Source organism: Jatropha curcas, chromosome 2, assembly GCF_041381405.1.
Source record: "Jatropha curcas cultivar XTBG-Jc1 chromosome 2, XTBG_Jcur_1.0, whole genome shotgun sequence".
In the NCBI taxonomy this organism is placed as follows: Eukaryota; Viridiplantae; Streptophyta; class Magnoliopsida; order Malpighiales; family Euphorbiaceae; genus Jatropha; species Jatropha curcas.
The window spans coordinates 4,803,831-4,828,173 of NC_143152.1; the positions used below are offsets into that span (position 1 = coordinate 4,803,831).

Below are 24,343 nucleotides of genomic sequence, written 5' to 3' on the forward strand. Positions count from 1 at the left end.
TCTTAACAAATATATATATATATATATATATATATATATATACAATTGTTATAAATTGACAAAGAAAAAGAAAAATATTAGGAGGTAAAACTGTAATATTAATAAGAGTAAATTTTTTGTTTTGAAAAGAAAAAGAAAAAGAAAATCCTAAATGGTGTATGACACGTGGTTTGAGGTGTGACTGTGTTCCTGTTAGGCTGTTGCACTTACCTATCCCTCTGTGCTGTTGCTATGAAATTTCTTTCTTTTTTTTTTCTTGAGAAAAATATTTTTTGAAAATTTTCTTTCTTTTTCTTCTATATATAAGATTGCAAGGATAACAAGGAGGCAACCACCAACCCCATTTTTGTTAGCTTTCAAGAATACATTGATAGAGAGAGAAAGAAAGCTCCAATGGAAATATTGAAATCCATTCTGTTAGAAATGATTATAACCTTCAAGAATCACAACTAGAACCCGCATTGTTCGCTCTCTCACACATTTTTTTCTTGCCAAAAAATCCCATCTCAGAAAATTTTCTTTTTCCAATTTTTCTCTTTTGGGTTTTGCTTCTGTTTTGTTGTTTGTTTGCTTTTCTTTTCTTTTCTTTGGTTATACCCATTTTCAGTCTTTTACCTTTTCTTGGCTCTCTCTTCTTAAATCACTTTGCATCACCGTTTTTCTTCGTCCCTGATTTGGGTAAGTCTATAACACCCTTTATTTCACTTTTTAATTTGTTGGGTTTTGTCCTGTTCCTTTCTTTTTTCCTTTTGAATATTCTTGTTTTTATTTGTGAATAGCAGACAATGCAAGTAAAAATGGTGCCTTCTGTACATTTACTAGTTGTTTAATTATGCAATGAATGTGATAGAAATGGCTTTTCTATGGAATTTGTATAGATAAAAAAACTAAAGATGGATTTTTTACATGATTTTCCCTTTTATGAAATTTTATTCTCATTGTTTTCTGCAAATATGGGTCTCCTGAAATGTAGGTCATTTTTTTTTGTTCAGTTCATTTTATTCTTAACTTAGTTTAGAAAAATAGGCTTCAAGGATGGTCCTAGTGCATCCTTACATGAGGATTTATAATTATATTCACCAATTTAATATGTTGGCAATAGTCAAATGAATGAATTTGGTTTGAACCCACATTGATGTTTTGAGTTAAAAAGTTTTTCTTTTTTTTTTTCTTGTTTTGGTATGCAATTTCTGTTTAGCTTCCTCTTTAGAATTTTGTATCCCCACTTTCCATGAAGAATCTTGGCTTTATGCTGTATAGTAGTTTGTTCTTGTCATTATTTGCTACAAGCATATATTGACTAAAAATTCTATGTAACCAGTAGCTGCGGATAAGAGGATGAGAAAACAATCCTTAATTTATGAAGACAGAGACTTGAACTAATGCTTTTTCATCGATAGTTAAATTTCTTGAATTTGTACTTTGAATTAATGTCTGTTTCCTGCCTATTTTAAACAGTTATCAAGACCCTCATATCTACTATTTGAGAAATTGGTTGTTGGGAAAGATAAGGAAGATATTTGTTATTTATATTGTCTTGAAAAATGGGGATAGCGCTTTCATGCCCTTTGGCTGATTTTGAAGATTTGGATAGTCATTTTGATGCTCTTCTTGTGAAATCAATCAAATATGGACATGGGAACGTGAAGACTGCTTTTCGGTCTGCTAGTTTCAATGGTCGTGATTCAAAACCAGCTATTATAAGATTTAAAGGAAGAAATTTGAATGCCACATTTTCCTTTAGATCTCCTACTACAGAAATGCAAAAAGAATTATTATCTAGACCGATCCAGGCTCAAAGTGAAGATAAGAGTGGTCAAAGCTCGCTTGAGATAAAAAACCACATGCAATGTGATGAATCAGGGAACAGAAGATACCAGGCTGCATTGAGGTTGCAGAAAGTTTATAAAAGTTTTAGAACCAGGAGGCAATTGGCAGATTGTGCAGTCGTTGTTGAGCAGAGATGGTATTGATTTGACATCTCTTCTTATACTAGATAGAAATGAAACTCTCTTAAGGAACAGTTTTGTGTTGATTAGACCTTTTTTTTTTTATTTTTTATTTACATAAGATGATTGCACTTTGCAGGTGGAAGCTGCTGGATTTTGCCGAGCTCAAGCGAAGTTCTATATCTTTCTTTGACATCGAGAGACCGGAGACTGCTATTTCGCGTTGGTCAAGAGCAAGAAGAAGAGCTGCCAAGGTAAATGCTTTCAACAACATATTTGTTCAGTATCATTGTTGTTATTATTAGTTTTTGGTTTTGTTGTCAAATTTCAAATTAATTTATACGAGTACATTATTTTTATACTGTTACTTGATGTCTTGACATAGAACAACAAGTTGCCACAACATAGAGAAACCACAGAAAGTGGTCTTCACTTGTTAACATGTTCAAGTTCTACTATTGAACAACAACAGTCAAAAAGAGTAAACAAAAATAACATTGACAGGCTCATGTAATTCAATTAATTATGATTCTACTTCTATTCTGATCTGCTAGAAATTTCTCGTTTTGTGCAGGTAGGAAAAGGTTTGTCTAAGGATGCAAAGGCCCGGAAGCTTGCTTTACAGCATTGGCTTGAGGCAGTAAGTTCTAGTCTTGAAATAAAACATCTAGATGAGCCTTCTAGTGCTCTTTTATCTTATTTTGGTTTTCTTTTTGCTTCCTCTTAATAGATTGATCCCAGGCATCGATATGGGCATAATCTTCAATTTTATTATGTCAACTGGCTCCACTGTCAAAGTAAACAGCCTTTCTTCTATTGGTAAGATTTCTTGGAATTGAGGGCTTTAATGTGAAAGATGTCTTTTCTCTTCAATAAGGAATGTGTTATTTATAGTTAATGTTTTATAAACCTGCAGGCTTGATATTGGAGAAGGAAAAGAAACCAGCCTTGATAGGTGCCCCAGATCAAAGCTTCAACAACAATGCATAAAGTATCTTGGTCCTGTGAGTTTTATCCTCCATCACCATTCTTGCACATCCGTAGTCTTAAGCGGACTCACAATTTCTTCCCATTTACAGTATCATTTATTAAAAGAACAAAAAAAGGAAATAACTAGTTGAAATAGCAGTTTATTTATTTTGTTTAAGTTGGGAAAATCAATGAGATGTTAATATTTTATAAATTTTGTGTACCTCTAGATTTTTCTTTTTGAATTGCCTGGCTATTGAATATCTATTTATTATTACTATATGTTTGACTTCCAGACTGAAAGGCAGGCTTATGCGGTAGTAATCAAGGATGGGAAGTTTTTCTTCAAACAAAGTGGGGAACTTCTTGATACAAAAGGACAAAAAGATGTTAAGTGGATTTTTGTTCTTAGTACATCGAAAACCTTATATGTCGGTGTGAAGAAGAAAGGAACATTTCAACATTCAAGTTTCTTGGCCGGTGGAGCCACGCTATCTGCTGGAAGATTAGTTGTGGAAGATGGTGTCCTAAAGGTAGAAACAGAAACTATGCCTTGGGTTTTATGATAGAGCTTGATGAATTGCATTGTTTTTCTTTTGTTGGAAGTTTGTCCACATTTTAATTTGATTCCTCTCAACTTTATAGGCAGTCTGGCCTCACAGCGGACATTATCTTCCAACAGAAGAAAACTTTCAGGAGTTCATGTCCTTCCTTAGAGAACAAAAAGTAGACCTCAGCGATGTAAAGGTATAAATGCTCAAGTTTTATTTCAATAATTCTAGTGAAGTTCAAATTTTGCTATCGATTTAGGATGAGTTTCTATTATAGTATAATAGGCTTTGTGAACTCATGATAATAGCAGATCGTTGTCTTTCCATTAATGCGCTTCTTTGCATATGTTATTACTCAGAAAAGCCCAGCCGAAGAGGAGGAAGAAGAAGCCACTATCAAAAAGTGCAACAGCAGTAGTGTCCGAGATCTCCGACTTGATGCTGATTTATGTCAAGATACCAAAGTAACAAATGTCGAAAGCATGTCACAGGAAAACACAGATTTTAGGGGACAAGATTCTAGTGCTGCAGAAAATGATGGTCTGCAAACTTTAAAATTGTCTTGTGGATTCCGCTCGAGAATTGCTAAACTTGAGATACCAACAAGGGATAATGTGCGTGAAATTTTCAATGAGGTTGCACCTTCAACATTTGATGTTGGTTATCAATCAGCACAGGATTCATTTTCCCATGATGATGGTTATGAATCAGCAGAAGATTCATTTTTGACAGAAGAAGATTTCATGTTTCCTAAGATAAATCTATTTGATGAAGATCAAGAAGAAGAAGACGAAGAACCTATCCCAAAAGAAAAAATCTTGGAAAGGATAAATTCACATAAAGGAATGAGGTCATATCAGCTTGCTAAGCAATTAAGCTCTAGATGGACTACAGGTGCAGGGCCACGGATAGGGTGCATGAGAGACTATCCTACAGAACTTCAATTCCGGGTTTTAGAGAGTGCCAACTTATCACCAAGGAAAGGAACATGGAGTGCCAATTCAACCCCCCGGACTGGATCCTGTTCTAGTCCAAAGTATTCAACAACAACATCCTGTCTCATTCCAAGTGATTCAACAACTTTCGAACGGACTGCATCCCGTTTTAGTCCAAAGCGTTCAACACCGACATCCTCTCTCAGTCGAAATGATTCATCAACTTCTGAACAGAAGGAAACAATGTCAAAAAGTCCCCTTGGTGTAGGTCGGGAGGTAACAAATGCATAAAGTTAGGTTATATAAGATGCAAGAAAGATTATTGCTTAATTCTTTACACTGGGTAAGGTGAGTCATATAGGAAGCCTTTACATTTTTTCTGCACAATTACTTCATACACTTTTTCTTGCCTTTTCTTTATTCATTTGTACATCAATGTGAAAATGTAAGGGTTATTTCAGATTCATTTTTTCTGTTCCTATATTGTAGGAATCTCCTTTCAGGCATCTAATGCCAGAGTAGGTATATATGAGCCTCTTGATCAGAATCAAACTTACCACATTATGTTTGTTCCTTTGCCTTTGGTACAACTAATATAGCTCTTCTCAACTACTCTGCTATTGAAACTGTATTCTTCTACCAATAAATGAGTAATCTATTATTATTACTTGCCTTTTGGTTTCCGTTCGCTGTTTTTTTCAAAATGCTCGTCTTGAGGTGGATTCCATAATATGGGATTCACAGTGGTGGCAAAATGAGTTGGTGTGTCGATTAGGTTGGTGACACAAACACATGTAACCCCCTAGTGACACGAACACGAAACATGTAACCTCCTAATATTATAAGCAAGTTAAGTGGGACACATGTAATCCCTTAATATTTCAAGCAGGTTAAACGGATCGTATTGACCCTTATATGGTCCTTGTAACTCAACCCGGATTAACCGTGCAATCTGTTTAATATCATAAGCAGGTTAAGTGGATCGTATTTACTTATACACAACCTGCTTTAACCTATTTATGATATTTTTAAGTTTTAACCTATTTAACTTAAATCATATTTAAAAATAAATTCTCATACATAAAATGTTCTTCATGATTTATAACTAAAATAAAAGAAATTAATACAGAAAATAAAAATATAATTTTAGTTGGAATATTTATATTTGAAACTAAAATTATCTCTTTACCTTTAAATAAATGAGTCACTCATCTAGCCCATGATACGATACATTTATATTTGTGTCACAAATCAGTGACCTGTTTATGAAATGAACATGTTTAATCGTAATACTAACCTGTTTATTTCACGTGTTAGGTGAATGGTGTTCAGTGTCATGACCCATTTTACACCCCTAGGGACTCACAGCATGTCAGTAAAGGGAGTATGCATAATTTCTCTTAGTGGAGAGGAGAATTTTTGTATGACGATATGATGTTTCTTGTTTCTTTTAACTATCAAGAAGAGGATTTATACAACATTGTGTTTATAGCTTGTTGCATGCTATAACAAATATTTATTTCCAAAGGAAAATATACAGATTCAACTCTTCTCTCTCTGCTCAGGAAAAAATACTTAAACAATCCTCAGCTAAATAAAAGGAAAGATGACATATTCAGCATAAAAGAGGTTCCATATAAACTGATAGAAAGCTGAGATTGCTTCCTGCAGAATAGAATCCAGCATATAATTATCAGGTCAGGAAACAAAAAATTCATAAGACCACAGGCCACAGCTAAGAGTAAGAACTCCAGATACGCATTTACAATTGCAGACCACAAGTCACAACAAATTCATAATAGTAAAACTGACGTGCATTTCAGTTTAGTGCAAATTTTCAAAAATAATTTAATGCAACAGAAGTTGACATTACCTTTGTGTAATTTGCTCGTTCCAACAACCATGCCTGATAAAGCAAATTGAAAAGCTAATATAAATAAGATTTCAAGTAAGACATGCCGTAAAATCAACAAATAGGAGGCAAAGGTAAATGTGAATAAGATCTAGACAGGTCGAAGACACCATGAAATTATTGCACCACAGTACGCATGCAACTCATTCAAGTCTGTATAATCCATTCAAACGTTTTTTGTCCAAAATTCCTCACACAGAAAATGTTATCAGGAACAACCTAATATACTCATGGTTTGTTACGTTTGAACGTGAACAGTGAGATAAAGCCTATCCCAATTCCAATATTATAAATGAAAAATATGCCAGTTTTGCAACTAGCGAGGATTGCACGAAGTAAAGATTATCAAGCCACTCATTATTGGTTGAACTTTTTGTGTCTAATATTAGATAATTAACAACTAAGAAATTTAATTTGATGAATCTACTGCATTTGTGAATTCCTAGGCACCCAAAAATGGTACAAATTGCATATTCATAAATAAGCCTTAAATGATGGCCATGTCTGGGAATCAGGTATGCAAAGCATGTGTATTATATAGTAGACTGATAGGAAAAAGAGCATAAATAAATAGTGGCAGGAATCAGTTTCAGCCAAATTTCAAAGTCAATTTTTACCTAAGCAAGAATCATAAAATAAAGGATCAAATCTATAAGGCATGATTTTTGCCACTCAATATGCCTAAGATCTCATAAATACTGGCAGGAATCAATTTCAGCCAAATTTCCAAATTCATTTTTACCTCAACAAGAATCATAAAATAAGGAATCAAATCTGAGGCATGATTTCTGCTGTTCAATATACCTAAGTTCTTAATATCTTATAACTTGTGGTTGATGTAGGACAAAGTTCTGCAGCTTTGTCATCTTTTTTTCCTCTTGCTTGCAAAAGCAAATATCTTCTATTCTTATGTTTTTGTTGCAGTCATATAATATACTATCAAGAAGATCTTATGTACATTACAACTTAAAAGGCAACATTCTACTAAATATATTATATATCACTAGGAGATCAAATTGACAGTTTAAGTTCAGTACCCATCAACTTTAAAACAAGTTCCTAAAAAAATATAAGCATAAGCATGCCTGTTTACAAACATAATCAACACAAACTTGCATGTATCCTTTTTCTTAAAAAAAAAAAAAAAAAAAAAAATTATTGTTCAAACTTTTTTATTTAACTTCACAAATGAACCTAAACAAGCTTTCGTTGGGCTTGTGCATGAGCTGTTCAACAAGCGCACAGGGATTATCTCCCTTTCAATTTTTAGCATCCATATTTCATTATAGGATTTCTATTTCTTCTACCCTACTATAATTCTATTATTCTCATAGGCAGAAAACCAAACAATGTAAATTCTCTACTCCAATGTCTTTGGTTGTGGATTTACTGAACAAGTTTTAGAAACAGAAACCTTGGTACAGGGATGCGCTAATGAGTAGTAACAAATAATGCTCCTGGCTGAAAGTTAAAAATATCACCAACATCTACGATCAACTATGGAAGACCTTCTCATGCACCTGGTCACTAAATCAGCAGGATCAAAGGCATAAAAGTGATTTTGGCTCCTGGTGTTAGAGTCTACCACATAGACCTAGGAAGAAAGACTTCATGACAATATCCAATCTGATAACCATTTTAGGAGAAAAGAACTTGCAAAAAAATGCCCTCCAGATGTGAAACCAGTAACATTCCTGTGATAAGGCAGCTTGGAACACTCATTCGAGACCAATTGGAGAGCCCTTCTATATTAGCATAGGTTCATGATTCCTTTTTTCCATGTAAAAGAATGCACATAGGAGAAAACACAAGAGGAAATGAATATGATCTTGTAGAATAAATAAACAAATGAATGAATGAACAAGTGTGGATAAATTTATATTAAAGAAAAAAAAAGGTAATAAAACATGCCGGCTCTTTCTTGATATATGTATAGATGAAGAAACACCCACATTAAATATCGCATTATGATCAAGGTACTAATCAGTACAGTTATAACTTACAAAACCCACGAAACAAACCTGGAATATCAGGCATGCTGCCAGGATTGTATGTGCAGGTATCATTAGGCTACGCCTGAAAGCCTGCAAATGATGAAAAGAGAAGAAGGTAATATTGTGTGGGATAATATTATCAAATTAGATGGATCCTCAGTTAATTCACCATGTTACTTCCAGGTTAGCTCTATTCTATAAATTAGAAAAAAAAAAATCCCAAGCAAATTAAAAAGACAGCCTTCAGAGAGAAATTTTTTACCTGAGGCATGTAAATTGCCGCCCATACAGCACCAATATAATTCAACAGCAAAAGCCCAGTGCCAAGAAATGCAATGTTTCTAACTCCAAGATTTGTTGCTAGAGTTGATATTTTGTATCTGCAGTTGTTGTGTTGAATGAGAGATCACTCACATTCACATGATTGCATCAAAATACAATGGGTATCAGGCCTCAAAGAAAAACAGTGAGGTTTAGATTGGATATATGAATCAAGAAAATAACAGTTCAAGCAAAGAAGCGCAGATTACGACAAAGTTATTGAGGGAAATTTTGAATTAAGTAGCCACAAGTGCGAAGGTTGCTTGTTACAGTTATTCATGTTTTACAACTCAGAAAGCAAACAGTATGCACATAATCACATGGAGGCAAATTCATATTAGATATCAATCAGTTTGAATAAAATTGTAAAAGAAGTACCAATGTGCAACTTACTTGCGATCCCCCTCTACATCTGGAAGATCTTTTGTTATGGCTATAACAAGTGCAAACAATGTTACGAAGATTGTGATGAATGCCACGGGTGAGCTGCAGGCAGAAAATGAACCATAGACATGAGAAGATTTATCAATACTTTGAGATGTTGACATAGATGAAAGACCAAACTTGATATATAGGGCAAACAAAATTCTAAGATGTTAAGGCAGACTATTTATAGCTCTTGTTCATGGTAAATGTGGGGCCAGTTTCTACAATGCTATAACTTTGTTCTTCATTTGTTGCTTTTGGGCTTTAGCTCTTTGTGTGAGCCAGATATAGAGAGATAGAGACAGTTACATCGCTTTCCCCAGTATAACATTCAAAATATCATTTTTTTTTTTTTTTTTGTTAGTGTAGTCAATGCCAGGGATTAGGAGAGATTACAGTTGAAATGGAATCAAACAATATGAGACTCAAACTAAGGACAAATTGTAGCTTAAATGACAGAAGATCCCACCAATTTAGGTCAGGAGATCCCTTGACAGATTAATGATCTAAATCTCTCACAAAAGAGCGCATGAAACTTCCAAACATGCATTAAACTATGTCACAAAGCAACTGATTATCCAGTTCTATTTACGGGAAACTTGAATTCTATAGTCAAATCCTGCTGTGGAAATATCTATCTCATCTTGCCAAGGAAATAGCTAGAACCCTTACTTATTTAACCAGTGCCATGACTCCTTGTTAGGTGGGTTGGAATCAAACAGGATAAACTGAGATTCAGACTAGAGCATTAAAGGGTTGATTTTTATTTCTTAGGCAACATTCAATAGTCAAACCAACAATTTTTTTAAACCCCATATTTCATATGTGTGTTGAATTAGAATGCTTCAACTCAACAAAGTACAAAGTAACGTGTACAAAGGCAATTCACCTCCACTCAAATGGAAGTCCAAGGGCAGCTCTTGTGGCATGATATACTCCAAAGTTGAGAAGAAAACCACGCACCTGTAAAATGATTCTCTCTGTTGAAGTTCTGCCTACCCATAATGCTTCCTCAGAGGCACTTATAAATTGTAATATGGACAATGATAACTCAATGGAGTCCCACTCCCAATTAGTTATCTTTTAAAAAAACTAACAACAATCATTATACCAATTCCTACAAAAGACAATTAAAGATGTATGCAAGAATTAAATAATGACCACACTGATCCAGAAATCGTTGAAACCCAAAAATCACAAAGCCTTTCTATCTTACAAACAATGTTGTTGTCAACTTTATGAACTTCTTAACTTCTTTTTTTCTTTTTAAAAAAAAAAAAAATTAAAGTTAATCAACAGCATTTTTAAATTAAAATTAACAAAAAAAAGGATTTTTTTTATATTATTCAGTATTTTGGTAACTCTATGTCTACCAATATATTCAAGCCTTAGGACAGCACAAGAAAATCTTACTATACTTGTCTTTCATGGACTCAGAAAATGAGCTATTTCTTTTCAATTAATTGCAAGAATTATTATTTCTCAGAACTCAACTACATTCATTTAAGAATATTCCATCTATTCCTTTGTTATCAATTCCACAATTTAAAATATAATAGAATTAGATAGCAATCTTGTTTTTCCAAATGTTAAGCCAAATTTGCAAATCAATGTTAATTCAATCTCATTTAGAATCAAATTCAAATACCAATGGTGAACCACATAAGTTTAATTCCTGAAAAACAAAAGAATAAGAAAATGGGAAGCTATACCGTAGCAATTATAAGAAATGCCACAACAGCAAATCTCTTCATTCTAAATGGAGGAACGGAATATATGGTACCCAGGAAAAGACCGAGGCAGTAAAGCGAAGTGATGAATGGACCAAAGTTTAGTCCAACAATCAGGATTCCAGCCACTGCAAAAAATATCACCAGCAACCATGCAGTTTGAACTGAAAGATCCCCTGCAGCTATAGGTAAATAAGGTTTGTTAACCCTGCAAAATAAAGAGAAAGAGGCCAGCTAAATTAAAGAATTTTGTATTTACATATCTGCAAAAGTTACTAACACTTGACATGAAGAATTTTTAAATCCACCTTCTCATATTTTTATATGCAGCCTGAATCTAAAAAATGGTTTAGAAATGAAAGGAAATAGACAAAAAACCTTAACAATAGCACGTGTTAATGGGATTGTCAAAATAGTTTGAAAAGTAAAAACAGGTTTCGTAAATCACGTCCACCTGGTTCTTGACAATCAAAGCTTGAAATTCAAGAGTGTTTTCCCAACATAAGTTATAATATACAAAGATAACTGGTTACAAGATGGTGCTGCATACTTGTCAATTCCAATATCATAGATCTGATTGATGCCAACTATGTAACCATTCCCACATATCAGAGCAAAAAGGCCAGAGAATGCCTTCAACAGCAGTGACCACCTTATCAGGTTTGAGTTTTCAATTAATGCTCTTGCCACCAAAGCACTGTCAGCAGAATAAATGATGAAAATCTTATCAAGTAAGCAGCAAAGGAATAGATGCCAGTTCATCAAGAGCATACAATACTACTTACGTGGATCCAAGAGCGGTTCCACGTATCGTATGAGGCCTTAGAAATCTCCAGCATGCATCTTTGAAATCTGAGATTTTCTTTAGTATTGGATCAGATCCAGCAGCTCCAACTTTACTGCATGCCTGGCAGAAAGTCAGTTTCACATTAATGGTGTCTCATAGGCAAGGCAAAGTATTTATCTAACAAAAATCAAGTTCCACACTGTGAAGAAAAAGTAAACACAAAAGAGTTGTAAATGCACTCCTCTATATAGCAAATTGGAATGCAAGTTAATGGCGTAAGCAAATGTTGACTTGAAATTGATCACTTACACCTTGACAGCGTATCTAATGGTATGCTTTGTTCTGATCAGATTAATTAAATAGGTCAAACTTAATTTGCATGTTTATTGACAGCTTGGACGGTTTACCCAGATCATTACAAAACCAAAAGACCATCGTATAAGGTTTTGCAATATGTCAGAAGTGCAATAAGCAGCAGAATTTATCAACTACATAGAAACCAATCCATTGCTAACCATAAATTCCATACACATCATTGCTTCAATCATCATCGCCACAGATACAACACAAGCAAGACACATATTATGAGAATCTAAATTATCCTTTTCTTTGAAATTGATAAATGACAAAATTGATATAATGGCCAATTAAAAACTGATGTATAAAATTTCAAAACTTATATTTTATTTTATGCATATAAACTTCAAAAGCCTCTATCCATTTATGAGTCCCATAACTCTTAAGTGTTTAAAGATTAATCTTTCTTCAAAAAAAAAAAAAAAAAAAAAAAAAGTGGCCACGCCAATTTCATGGCACAAAATTACAGGGTATACGTCATACCTACAAATTTCCCTAATTATGATATTGAAGGGTAAATGACACTTGAGGTCACTAAACTTTGAGCTTATTTCTAATTTGATTACAATTTTTTTTTTTTTTTTCAATTTGAACACATTTGAGATTTTCAGCAAATTTCTCACCAGAATAGTAAACATAAACTGATATATCAAACATGCAAGCTCACGGGAAAGTTTTTATAATTGTGCTTAAGCCTTGCACATTTGCTTACTCAAATTATATGAGTGAGGTAGCTGTTCATATCAATATCTCCAGCGGAATTTTGCTGGAAAATTTCAAACGTGATAAAATTTCAAAAAGAAAAAAAAAATGAACTTAAGTGTTCATTTGTATCTAATTGATGCGTTGTGATCAAATGAGAAATAGCCTCAAAGTTTAATGACCTCCTGTGGCATTTATCCTAATATTGAATTCAATACATGTATCCATAACTGATAACTAAAAAAATGAATTGCAGTCTCTTAAGCCATCCTTGATGGCCAGCTTTCTTCAGTTAATTAAATTTAAAAGCAAACTATCCATTTGTGAATTGTTATTCCCTTCACAAGCTACATAACCCATTATAATAAATTGAATTCCATATCAAAACTAGAACAGAAATTAATACTAGACAATCAAAATACAAAAAAGAGTTGAAATTAAACCAGAATCAGAGCATACCCAGATGGAATTACGCCTAAAACTTCTCTTTGGTGCAAGTTTTGATTGGCTGTTGTTAGTGTAAAATCCAGTTGAAAGAAAAATTTGAGAGCATTTGTAAAAGGAATCTGATGGAGACTTGCTTGTAAGCTTAATGGGCACCTTTGTTTGATGGCGATGAGAAGAAGGGCTGCAATGAGAGGTTACAGCTGAAATTTTAAGAGAAGACGAAGGAGAGAATGCGAGCTCCATTGAAACAGAAGACAATTGAAAGGAATTGGTGGTCAATAACGGTAGTAATGGTAGCTCACTCTTGAACTACGTCACAGACACAGGTTTTGGATGTTCCATATAAGTGATGGCTAATTACCTTCGAAGTGCCTCAACCTTTTTGCTTTTCTCTATTTCAGAGTTTGAAACTTTTGTTTCTCATGTAAGTCTAATTTGGCTTCAAATTTTTGTAAAATTCATTTGGTACAAAAATTTTTGATACCTAACTATTCCGCACCATCTTCTCATGCAGCATTTAGTTTTAAATTAGTCAAAATACAGTTTCTATTATGAATAGTATTCGATCGCTGTGTTTATAATGGTGCTTAAAGTTCAAAAGAAAAGTTTATAATGATCTTTTTAAGAGTGTAAGTTATTCTTTTAAACAGTGTAAATGAGTCAAGTCCGCTCGCATATTGTTTGAACTCAGCTTAAGAAAAGTTTATATATATATAATATTTATTTTAAACTTATTTGAATATTGAGCTTCAAACGGCACTCAAGCTTAAAATTTTTTTGAGATGAACTCAAATCTTAAGTCGAGTTTAAATTTAAAATTTTCAGTCTTGTACAGTTTCGAGTTTGACTCAACTTATTTATAATCGTACTCCCTTTAATGTTTAATTTTATGGAATATGCCATGGTAATAGATCAAAAACTATTAAAATTATTTAAAAATACAATAAAGTTAATATAATTGAATTATTTTATTTTTATAAAAACTTCTTATTACCAAATATGACAATTTGATATATTTACAATTATTTTCCAAAAAAAAAATGAAAATAACGATTTTTTTTTTTTTATTTATGAAACATTAGAATTCCAGTGACTAAACTCTCCTAACGAAGAAGACTTAAATAACGATATAATAGTAATACGTCAAGCCAACTTGGGCAAAGTTGTAAATGCACAAGTAACTCTGTCCCTCTAAAAACCCTAAAACTCTTTACAACTCTCTTACCTCAAGCACATCGTTTGCGAGAAAACTAGCCGCTTGTGTTTGCTTCTCTTTCCTTTCCTCTTCCTTCAGGTGCGTTTCTATTCCTCGTTCTCGGCTTTCTTCTGTTCATGCAATGTGATTTCGATAATTCTTGATTGTTTCTCTTCATATATAATTTTCTTCATTAGTCGTTGATTATAGTGGATCTGATAATAGTTCAATATTTCTTGTAATACTAAATGTTGCTTTAATTAGTTGTTTTAGGGTTTTTGTTCGGTTCGCAGAAAGAGTTGGAAGAAAGGGAGTGGACAATTAATGGAATTTAGCTTTATTTAGCCTGTAAAACTGGTTAATGTGATGTTTGTTTATTGGTCTGCTTTCTTTTATAATTATTGAATGGAAATAAAGTATTTTGGAGGATTAGATTGGATTGTTAGTACAGGGTTATACATACATAGTTTTGCAACCTTATTTTTACTATTTGAGCTACTTATTTTTCCTATTTTAGCTAGAGAGGAATTGAAATTTTCTTAGCAGTTCATTTGGTTTCTTGCAGAATGGATTCACAGATTAAGCACGCCGTGGTTGTGAAAGTTATGGGTAGGACTGGATCTAGAGGTCAGGTGACTCAAGTTAGAGTGAAGTTTCTTGACGACCAGAATCGTTTTATCATGAGGAATGTTAAGGGACCTGTTAGAGAAGGAGACGTGCTTACCCTTCTCGAATCTGAAAGGGAAGCTAGGAGACTCCGTTAATGGTTGCATCTTTGCATTTGTTTTGGTGATAGTAGCAAGACTGTTTTGTTATGTTAGCTAGAGGAATTGGTCATGCTGTCATGAGCTTTTGTTATCTGGTTTTACATTTATGTCAAGACTTCAACTTTTGATTTATGTGTTATTATCTAAGGAATGCTTGAAATTTTGAAGTATGAAAAGACCTTAAAGATTGGTTTGAATTCTGGTTTTGTGTTTATTGGATTTGAGAATCTCAACTGTTGCTAATCTTTTCCATATTTTAACCCTTCATGTCCATGTAACCATAATGTCGTTATAGTTATTTACTGAAGCAAGAGATGCCAGACGGGATTTTATTCATTGCTTATAATTTTGTTTGTAATGCAAAATTGTGCTAATAGCCTAATGGTACCTTCCTTAGAGGAGGGTGGAGGACAGCATGTTGTACATCTTTGCATTTGGGAAATTTAAAGGCAATTAGACTGGAATTCTTGAATTGGAAAACTTTACACTGATTTTGCTTTTAGTAAAGTAAAATTTTATTTTCTTGGACATAATGAAATCTTTGTTTTCTAATGGGTGAAAGGGGAGAGTGAAAATGAGTTTATTAAGAGTAACTTCCATTTGTTTTTGCTATCGTTATTACTATTATTAAGGGGATAAGAGTCTTAATACTGGTTTGAATTTGAAGTTCGGTGTCTACTGATTGTATTTTACTGCTTTTCTTTTCTGAATATTTGAGGAGCAGAGCTCCTGCCAGTGGTGAGTTTCAAAATCTGGTAAAATCTGATAAAACTTCTTGAGCCTAATGAGTAGTTTCAATAGTCGAATCGTTCGGCGGACTCGTTTAAGTCAGTAATGAGATAATGAGTTTCACATCTCAAACCCGTAACTTCACATCAAAATTTTCTTGTTGGACATAATTTTTTCCGTTTAAAATAAAACTAGTTGATTTATAAGATTATTATTCTTATTTGTTATAGTGATCAAATCACGAGCAAATCTTACGTTCAACGAACTACATATGGTTACATTGCATTATACTCTTCTGCAAATTGTTTAAATCGACTCGCAACATTTTAAGTACCTTCAGTTTTACGACCTTCATATTCAAGAAATATGCCAATCATTAGTTGTTAGCGACAAACACAACCGTTGTGACATACATAGAGATAGTGATCCATGGTTGATCAGTTCATTTTGAAAGTACCAAATCACCTCAATAGAAGAGCATCATGTCTCTCCTATTGCTCCTCTGGATTAAATGAATCGCAGCAAAATGAATGCAAGTGTGCTTCTAGCTCTAAGTCTTCATTTCACAAATGGAACCCCAGAGGGTGTTACCCGAGCATATTCCACGTATTCAGACCCAAAAAAATGCCTCAAGAAATACTCTTCATATGGTATCCGCTCTGCAAAAAAGCGCCAGACAACAAAAGCAAATCCGATTGTCGATATGGGATTACACAACATTATTTGAGTGCCAACTGACCAAATGAAGAAACCACAGTATCCTGGATGACGAACAAATCTATAGATTCCATGTGTAATCAGCTTGTGATGCTCCTCGTGATGAACCTTGATAAGATGTGTGAAGGACCGCCCAGCTGTTATAATTGCTATTTTCCGAATAAGTTCCCCAATTATCACCATAGCAAGACCCAAGCTACTTACCCACCAATATTCCTTCATCCCAGGAAATAAAGAAATCTCAATAAAGTATTCTAGCAGTGAAAATATCATTGCCAGAAGATAATTTTTGCTGATGAGAAGCGAACTCAGAGTAACATTTGATTTTCCATGAAAGGCAATGGCTAGTATGTATTCAGACACATGAAAGAAGATAATGGCCAAAAACATCTGAGATAACTGTCTGCAAGCTGTGTAACTGAAGATCTCTGTCATTTTTGTCAAATTAGGTGAGTTAACTTCACTTTCTGATGTATTGAAACAGATCTGCGGTGCTAAGCTATCTTAGAGAATGACTAGGATGAAGAAACTTCAGACCTGAAAAAGATGTAGAGCTATATAGCATTAGCACTGAGACTTCAGTTTTGATATCACCCAAAAGGTACTTAAAAAATGACATCCTCAAAAATGGAATCTTCTGCAAAAGAGAGAAAAATGAAACCAGAGTTTAGGAATTGAGCATAAATACTCAGAGATAGATGTGTATCTGCTCAGATACTTGAAGATTTCAGATAACATCCAAAAAAGTTATATCATTGAATTCAACAGCATAAAACGCAAATCACATGCTTCTCATCTCCGACATAGTATAAGCAATAAATAAGAACAATGGAATAAAAGTCATGTAGCCATCTTGCAAAGGATCCATTTATCTCTCTACATAAAACAACTCCAAAGTACTGAAAAAAAAAAGGCAAACGTTAGTAATATAGCTTTTCCACATAATTATGTGTTTAACTTCCATTATCGGATGATTGCCGTACTCCCTCGAAAATAACTAGAAACAGAAGAATTTCAAGAGAATCATAAAATTGGAGACTTGACTTGCACATTTTCAATGGCAATAATGGGAACAGATCAGCAATGAAGCATTCGAGTACAAAATAAAACTGAAACAGTAGAAGGCAAGATTCAAGTTCAATAAAAGAAGGTACTGCTCTTGCAAATCTAATCCCATAAAGTTTTTCTTCTATTATCTATTTAGGTACACTTTCTTTATATCTAACTTTATAAATTTTTCCTATTTTGTTCCTTTGGCACCAATTGTAAGCTCAAGACCTAACTGTCATTTGTATACTTTTATGAACAATAGGAATGTAGAGAGGCAGAAAAAGAGAAGAAGAAATTTCTGAATAATTAAAGCATTAGTTTTTCTCTTTATCAAATTACTGAAATATAAATGGTTTATTTTCAGGTATTGACAGATTTTATTAGATTCAACTCCATGGCTTTATTCTCATAACTCGTCTAACGAACCACACTCAATTTCTCAAAATTAACAACATTCAAGCACTCATAGGCATCAAATGGACTTTGAATTCAGTATACAAATTACCAAGTGAAGCAACTACCGTTTAAGCATAAAATCAAACACTTTGTAAGCAAAACGAAAATCACGAACTTCTTCAAATCATGCACAAATAAATTAAATAACTTAACGAAAAATTTAGATCCACTACTAACCTCCTCGAAACTCCAAAAAGCAGGGATACCCAGAAATTTACAGCAGCTAAAAACCTTAACTTGGAAAAAATAGTAGCAGACTTGACAGAAATCTCCAAAACCATTTGAAAATTCAGTCAAATTTGGTAGGCATACCAGAAAGCGGATGGCTTCGTATAAAGAGAATGCTTGAAGATGGGGAAGAGAGATCAATCTTCAAGATGGAGATGGCGACACGGAGAGGAGAACACGGCACTCTTTTTGAAATTCGTTCAAGGTAAAAGATGGGTACCTGTTGATTCCAAGTTCAGTCTTTTCTTTTCTCAACGATTTAATTCCCTTATTATTAACTGGCAGCACGTTTAATGAAAAAAGAAAATGAATGAAAATTATGCCGATGAAACCGCTTTTACTGAAGTGAAATTCTTCTGTAATAAAAGACATGAACAAAGTGAGATGCTATCTCTGAGAGTGAAAGTGATAATTAGTGGATAAATATCTGTAAATTACGAAATGGTGGAATTTATAGAGATACAATTTATAATTAATTGATTAATTATATTTAATATAATTTAATTCAGTAAATAAATAATCATAAATTTAATATATTTTTAAATAATTTATGTTGAGTTAAATATAAGAAATAACTGTTGATATCATAAAAATCCGTGGATTAAAACATAACCATCCATCTCATTAAAATCCATAAATTAAATGATTTATTCATATCCCTAAAGAAAAGGCCGATTTATTCATTTCATTAAAAGTTATATAAAAACAATTAATATGTTATTAATTTTCTAATATTATAATTAATTAATTTTATTTAACAGACTTTCATTCAGTAAATAAATAATTATTGATTTAATTTATTCTTAAATAATTTATTTTATAATTAATATCAAAATAATTGTCCATATTATTGAAACCTATAAAGTCATATATTTAATTCAATAATTTAATAAATAAATAATCGTAAATTGGATTTATCTATTTATATATAAATATATAAATATATAAAAGTTGAGTCATATCAAAGTTGGATTTTAGCGGGGCAATATCAAAGTTGGAAATAATTTTTATATTTTAAAAATTTTTTTTCAATATAATTAATAGAGAATTTAATTAATATCATTAATAATATCATTGGTATTTTAAAAAATTTTGACTTTCTTTTTGTAAATAATTAACAATGTCATTAGTATTTATTCGCTTTCATTTTCATTTTTTTACTTTCATATTTTTACAGAATCTGTATAGACATCTATTTCAATATAAATGAAAATATAAAAAAAATCACATCATATTTTCAATAAAAATAAATGAATTCTTTGTAAATAATATAATATTATTTTCATTGCATTTTTATAAATGTGAATTTGATCAATGTAGTGATAGCAATGGAATTATAAAGTGTATTCAGTTTTGATGATCAACTAAGATATGATTTTGCGATTTGTAAATTATTTTGTAAATATTAGCGTATTTGATCCGTATGAAAGCATTTTATTTATTGTTATTACAATTAAATGTTTGTTTTTGTTCATGTACAATGCCACCTAAATCATAATCACCTTTTTACAGCACTATTTTTAATAAAATTAAAATTAAAATTTATTTTTTAATGTCATCATGTGTAAAATAGAGAAATATTTTATGATAAATTGATATGTATATTTTCGTTTGACAGTATTTTTCAATCTATTTCAAATATGGGTAAACTTTGATGAATTTTTTTTAAAAGTTTTTAATGTTTTGGATTTATGCCCATATTTTAGATTATTTACTAAAACTAAGTTTAATAATAACCAATATTTATAAAAATTATTTTAAAATCTATTAAAATATTTTTAGAAAATAAAAATTTTAAGCTTAATTATAAACTTGATTTATATACGTATATGTTAATATATTGATTTCCAAGAATCTAGGAAAGAAATTATTTTTTATTTTATTTCTTTGAAAAATTAGCAAGTATAATATATTTGATATTTGGATTCTTCAAAATGATTAGGTACCCACAAAATTTATTCTGCTCATATCCAAATCCGCTTAAAATTTTTGATATTTATACATATCTCAAATCTATTTAAAATTTATACATATCACAAAATTTGTACTCCTCACACTCAAACTTATTTAAAAATTTTATTTTTTTATCCATATCCAAACCAGTTTAAAATTTTAATACTTAACCTATTCTATATTCGTTTAGCTAATGTATAAACTCGCTTTAAATGTATTCATACGTGTAAAATACTCACAAAACCACTTTCTTATATATACAGTACCTCACCAATCTATTTATATTAAAAATTAAAAATTGATATTGTAAAATTAAAACTGAAATATTATAGTAATTTCCATTCATAAATTAAAAGTTCAATATAATATCATGAATATATAAAATAAAATTTATCATAAAATAATACCATAATATTCCAATTCTTCTCTTGAGTTAATGTTTGATATCCAATTAAACTTTCAAAATTCATGGACAACTGAAAACATTGAAACAAATGCAAAATATATATATATTATTTTTATGCTTATGAATACAGATATTTTTATTAATAATATGCACAAAAAAAAAAAAAAAAACTTGAACTTTAGTAGGGTTTGAAGCTTTGGATTTGGATTTTAACTTATTTTATTTTGGGAAAACCTTACAAATGGAAAAAATAAGGTTTCACACTAAACAAAATGTCAGAAAAACAAGATAAATTTTAAATTTTTTAATTGCTTTTTAATATTTTGGGATATTGAAGGAAAAATAATCTTTTAATTGAATTTTAAACGGGCACCAAAGTCTTTAAGAAAAATTATAGAATAATATGGAGTTTGTGAAATTTAAATTTTGATAATTAATGAGAGGAAGATGCATGTATAAACATAATCTTTCTCGTTCATTTTATAAGTTTTCCATGTCTATACTTGATTTATTTATGATTTAATAAATTTTTTATTTCACGATAGAAAAATTATTTTTTCTTTAAAATATTACATTTATACTATCTTATTCTATGTAAAAAAATAAAATTATACGCCTCTTAATTAATAAAAAAGTCATAGATTTTTATATATCAACTAGTTTAATTAATATCCAAGTCTGCTTTAAACGGGTATTTATAATTGAATACCCGTGAAAATCTGTCTCCTATCCCCAAATATTGATATTGATTGATTGATCCGCATCCTGTTGGGCTCGTGCAAGTGGTCGACCCAAAGGAAAAGAGGACAAAGCCCAGGCCCATTAAATAGATGGGCTCAATATTACAGCATAGACCCTAACATACCGAAGAAATTCTCAACAAAACCCTTAACCCTAAGTTGCATCAGTATAAATTAGGGTTTCTTCGTAGAACAATTCCCCTAATACCAGTGCTGGTTGCAGAGCCGCTTCCATCTTTCATCTCAGTCACTCCTCCCTCTCTCCAGCTTGTCGATTTACAGGTTCTTAACTCTAAATTTTTCTACTCCATAGCATTTTTTTTTTTTTGAGTCTAAATCGCACTAAAATATCAATCTCTCTCTCTCTCTCTCTCTCTCTCTCTCTCTATGCTTTCTTGTTCACTGCTCTCTGTTATTTTTACAGGTAAGCAATGGCGACAGCTGTAGTAGCACCGCCGCCGGCAACCCCAGAACCTACACAGCCTTACACTGAAGTGAAGCTCTTTAATCGATGGACTTTTGAGGAAGTTCAGGTTTTGAATCGTTCCTTGTTATTGATTTGAGGTTCATATATCACCATTTTTTATTTTTATATGTTATTTGTTTGTCTAGATCTGTGCTTTTATGGTGTTGTTGTATCTTACTATATTTGTATTGTTTTCATTTCGTTTTCTGGGTTTTGCTTTGATTTTATTATTATCCATTTACTGTTTTATGTTCTCTGGTACTTAGTTTGGTGAATATAGTTTTTTCATTTTAAGAATGAATTTAATTTTGCTTTGGTTGAGTTGAATGTGGCTTAGAAAACGATCCTTGAGGTTTTTTTGTGGTTAGTATAAAATTAGTTTTAAAAGGATGAATAAAAAAGTATTTCGTAAGTAAAATCTCGTGGTTAAAGAATATACATTCCTGTAGAAGTAGTATTATTGCTTTTCCCTTTTGCTTTATTTTGTTCATAACCTAGCTCTTGATGCGTTTTATTGTGATTGGTATTTGATATGTTGTATAACCTAGTTCTATTTAAAATTTGATTCTAGTTGTACTTGCATATAATTCTTCTTGATATATATTTGATAATTATTGCTATTGACTATTCCCCAAATTTTGAGTTATTCCAATTTTTTATTCTAGTTTAGTTTTATATCTGAATTTACTCTTAGTATTAGTACTTTGGCATAAAATTGCTTGTTTTTTTTTCCGGTTTTTGCAATTAAGCTTTTCATACCTGTTAGTTTTTAGATTAATAATTAGGTATGGTTTAATAGGAAAGTCTTTAGTTCACTGGAGTAAATTTCTAGTTGTAGTTCCATGGTTAATCTATTCCCTCATTGGTCCTGTGCACTATGCTCAAATCTTATTTGAAAATTTATCTTAGGCCAATTGTTTTCAATGGTTTATGTTTAAAATTCTGTAAGAATTTTCAGAATGTTATAATTATGCATTGACAATTTTGTTATTGATTAGGTTAACGACATTTCCTTGTGCGACTACATTGGTGTGCAACCAGCCAAGCATGCCACCTATGTTCCACACACTGCTGGAAGGTACTCTGTCAAGCGTTTCAGGAAGGCCCAGTGCCCAATTGTTGAGAGGCTTACAAATTCATTGATGATGCACGGTAGAAACAATGGAAAGAAATTGATGGCAGTCAGGATTGTGAAACATGCTATGGAGATCATTCATCTTCTGACCGATCAAAACCCAATCCAAGTTATTGTTGATGCTGTGATTAACAGGTGTGATTTATGAATTCTTCTTTTCTACACATGCTGTGTCTTTCATTTGCCTATTCTTGTTTTTGAAGACAATTATGTTGACTAGCTTCATATATAAAAAAATTTTCTTGGTTCTTAAATTTTTTTCCATTACTACAGTGGTCCCAGGGAAGATGCCACCCGTATTGGTTCTGCTGGTGTTGTCAGGCGTCAGGCTGTTGATATTTCACCTTTGAGGCGTGTAAACCAAGCTATTTATCTGCTTACAACTGGTGCTCGGGAAGCTGCTTTCAGAAATATCAAGACCATTGCAGAATGTTTGGCTGATGAGCTTATCAATGCAGCAAAGGGCTCCTCCAACAGGTTTGGTTTTCAGTCTATGTTTTCATTCTTTTGCTTTCTGAATAGTTATGTGGGGCTTTGTTGTTTATTAATGGTTATGCTCCTTGTTCTTTCAGCTATGCCATCAAGAAGAAGGATGAGATTGAAAGAGTTGCTAAGGCCAATCGTTAAGAGATCAATACTGTATGGCAGAGGAAGAATTTTGTCTCTCTTAAGAATTTTTTTTTAGCGTTATGTTTTAAAGATTTGAACATACTGATGTTGCTCGGTTGGTTGTTATTTGTGTCAAAGATTTGCTCTCTTGTTTAGTTTGCAGTTTTATGATATTATTAAGAATACATTATTGACCTAAATTTCTCAAGTTCTTGGTGTGTTTTAAATTATTAGTGGCATATGGGTAATATAGCATTGACAGCTTTAATTCTTTAATGTGTCAGCCCTTCATAGATTCACTAGATTTAAAGAAATTGTTTCTGGTGAAACTTTGGCCTCCCTTTTCACCTTTGGAGGTTGTCATTGCAGTTGTCAAGAAAAAGCGTTGGCTAATTAGAATCTGTGCATGGCGAATTGTCTAAAGCTTAAAATATACAGCCAGGCTATTGGTGATTAATTCCCAGTGGCCCTGGTTCATATCATATTTGTTTGGTCTGGTTAAATTGGGTTTCGATCCGACTTGAAAACAGTCACGGTTATGATTAGTCCTGCTCGACCTGCGCAATTTATGGAGAATCAATCAATATAACTTGGTCGTCAATTCTATACTGGTTGGGTTCGTTTATAGACATGCCATCAAGTAAAGCTATGCTCTTCAATCCAAAATGACACTTTCCATAAAGCAAGCTTCAAATCCCAGTAAACCAGCTTGAATAGAAGAGAATTTGAAGGAGAGTTGAAAAGTTAGCGTTTTGATAACCTTTCAAGCGGAAAGGTAAAAGCGAGTTTAAGTAAACAAGAGTCCAGCGGGG

At 32.3% G+C, this 24,343-nt stretch overlaps 5 protein-coding genes across 7 annotated transcripts; 3 read left to right on the top strand and 2 right to left on the bottom strand.

Annotated features, from left to right (window-relative positions):
• Nucleotides 1–309: 309 nt before the first annotated feature.
• Nucleotides 310–5,013, top strand: LOC105648961 (calmodulin-binding family protein). Its single transcript, XM_012235471.4, has 9 exons — nt 310–678; nt 1,459–1,966; nt 2,089–2,203; nt 2,524–2,589; nt 2,680–2,768; nt 2,866–2,953; nt 3,215–3,451; nt 3,564–3,665; nt 3,829–5,013. Exons 2-9 carry the CDS (start codon nt 1,545–1,547, stop codon nt 4,693–4,695), a joined length of 1,986 nt encoding a protein of 661 aa, XP_012090861.1. The 5' UTR covers nt 310–678; nt 1,459–1,544; the 3' UTR covers nt 4,696–5,013.
• An 807-nt stretch (nt 5,014–5,820) lies between these two features.
• LOC105648962 (homogentisate prenyltransferase) lies at nt 5,821–13,470 on the bottom strand. Its single transcript, XM_012235472.4, has 10 exons — nt 13,093–13,470; nt 11,573–11,694; nt 11,338–11,484; nt 10,770–10,995; nt 9,947–10,020; nt 9,025–9,117; nt 8,573–8,690; nt 8,338–8,400; nt 6,278–6,310; nt 5,821–6,069 (listed from the first exon to the last, which is right to left on the bottom strand). Exons 1-10 carry the CDS (start codon nt 13,321–13,323, stop codon nt 5,995–5,997), a joined length of 1,182 nt encoding a protein of 393 aa, XP_012090862.1. The 5' UTR covers nt 13,324–13,470; the 3' UTR covers nt 5,821–5,994.
• Nucleotides 13,471–14,215: 745 nt separating this feature from the next.
• On the top strand, nt 14,216–15,239 carry LOC105648963 (small ribosomal subunit protein eS28x). Of its 2 annotated transcripts, none has more exons than XM_012235473.4 (2): nt 14,216–14,374; nt 14,841–15,239. In XM_012235473.4, exon 2 carries the CDS (start codon nt 14,842–14,844, stop codon nt 15,037–15,039), a length of 198 nt encoding a protein of 65 aa, XP_012090863.1. In that variant the 5' UTR covers nt 14,216–14,374; nt 14,841; the 3' UTR covers nt 15,040–15,239. The 2 variants fall into 2 exon arrangements, with proteins under 2 accessions (XP_012090863.1, XP_089574001.1); XM_089717875.1 differs by having other exon boundaries at nt 14,255–14,374; nt 14,822–15,239.
• Nucleotides 15,240–16,022: 783 nt separating this feature from the next.
• On the bottom strand, nt 16,023–18,588 carry LOC105648964 (protein-S-isoprenylcysteine O-methyltransferase A). 2 transcript variants are annotated; one of them, XM_012235474.4, is made up of 3 exons: nt 18,172–18,588; nt 17,026–17,125; nt 16,023–16,916 (listed from the first exon to the last, which is right to left on the bottom strand). In XM_012235474.4, the coding sequence occupies exons 2-3, from the start codon at nt 17,105–17,107 to the stop codon at nt 16,330–16,332; spliced, it is 669 nt and encodes a 222-aa protein (XP_012090864.1). In that variant the 5' UTR covers nt 17,108–17,125; nt 18,172–18,588; the 3' UTR covers nt 16,023–16,329. The 2 variants fall into 2 exon arrangements, with proteins under 2 accessions (XP_012090864.1, XP_012090865.1); XM_012235475.4 differs by lacking the exon at nt 17,026–17,125 and having other exon boundaries at nt 16,023–17,025; nt 18,172–18,577.
• A 2,875-nt stretch (nt 18,589–21,463) lies between these two features.
• Nucleotides 21,464–23,739, top strand: RPS5A (ribosomal protein 5A). Its single transcript, XM_012235477.4, has 5 exons — nt 21,464–21,603; nt 21,746–21,854; nt 22,786–23,057; nt 23,196–23,399; nt 23,495–23,739. Exons 2-5 carry the CDS (start codon nt 21,753–21,755, stop codon nt 23,547–23,549), a joined length of 633 nt encoding a protein of 210 aa, XP_012090867.1. The 5' UTR covers nt 21,464–21,603; nt 21,746–21,752; the 3' UTR covers nt 23,550–23,739.
• The last annotated feature ends 604 nt before the right edge of the window (nt 23,740–24,343 follow it).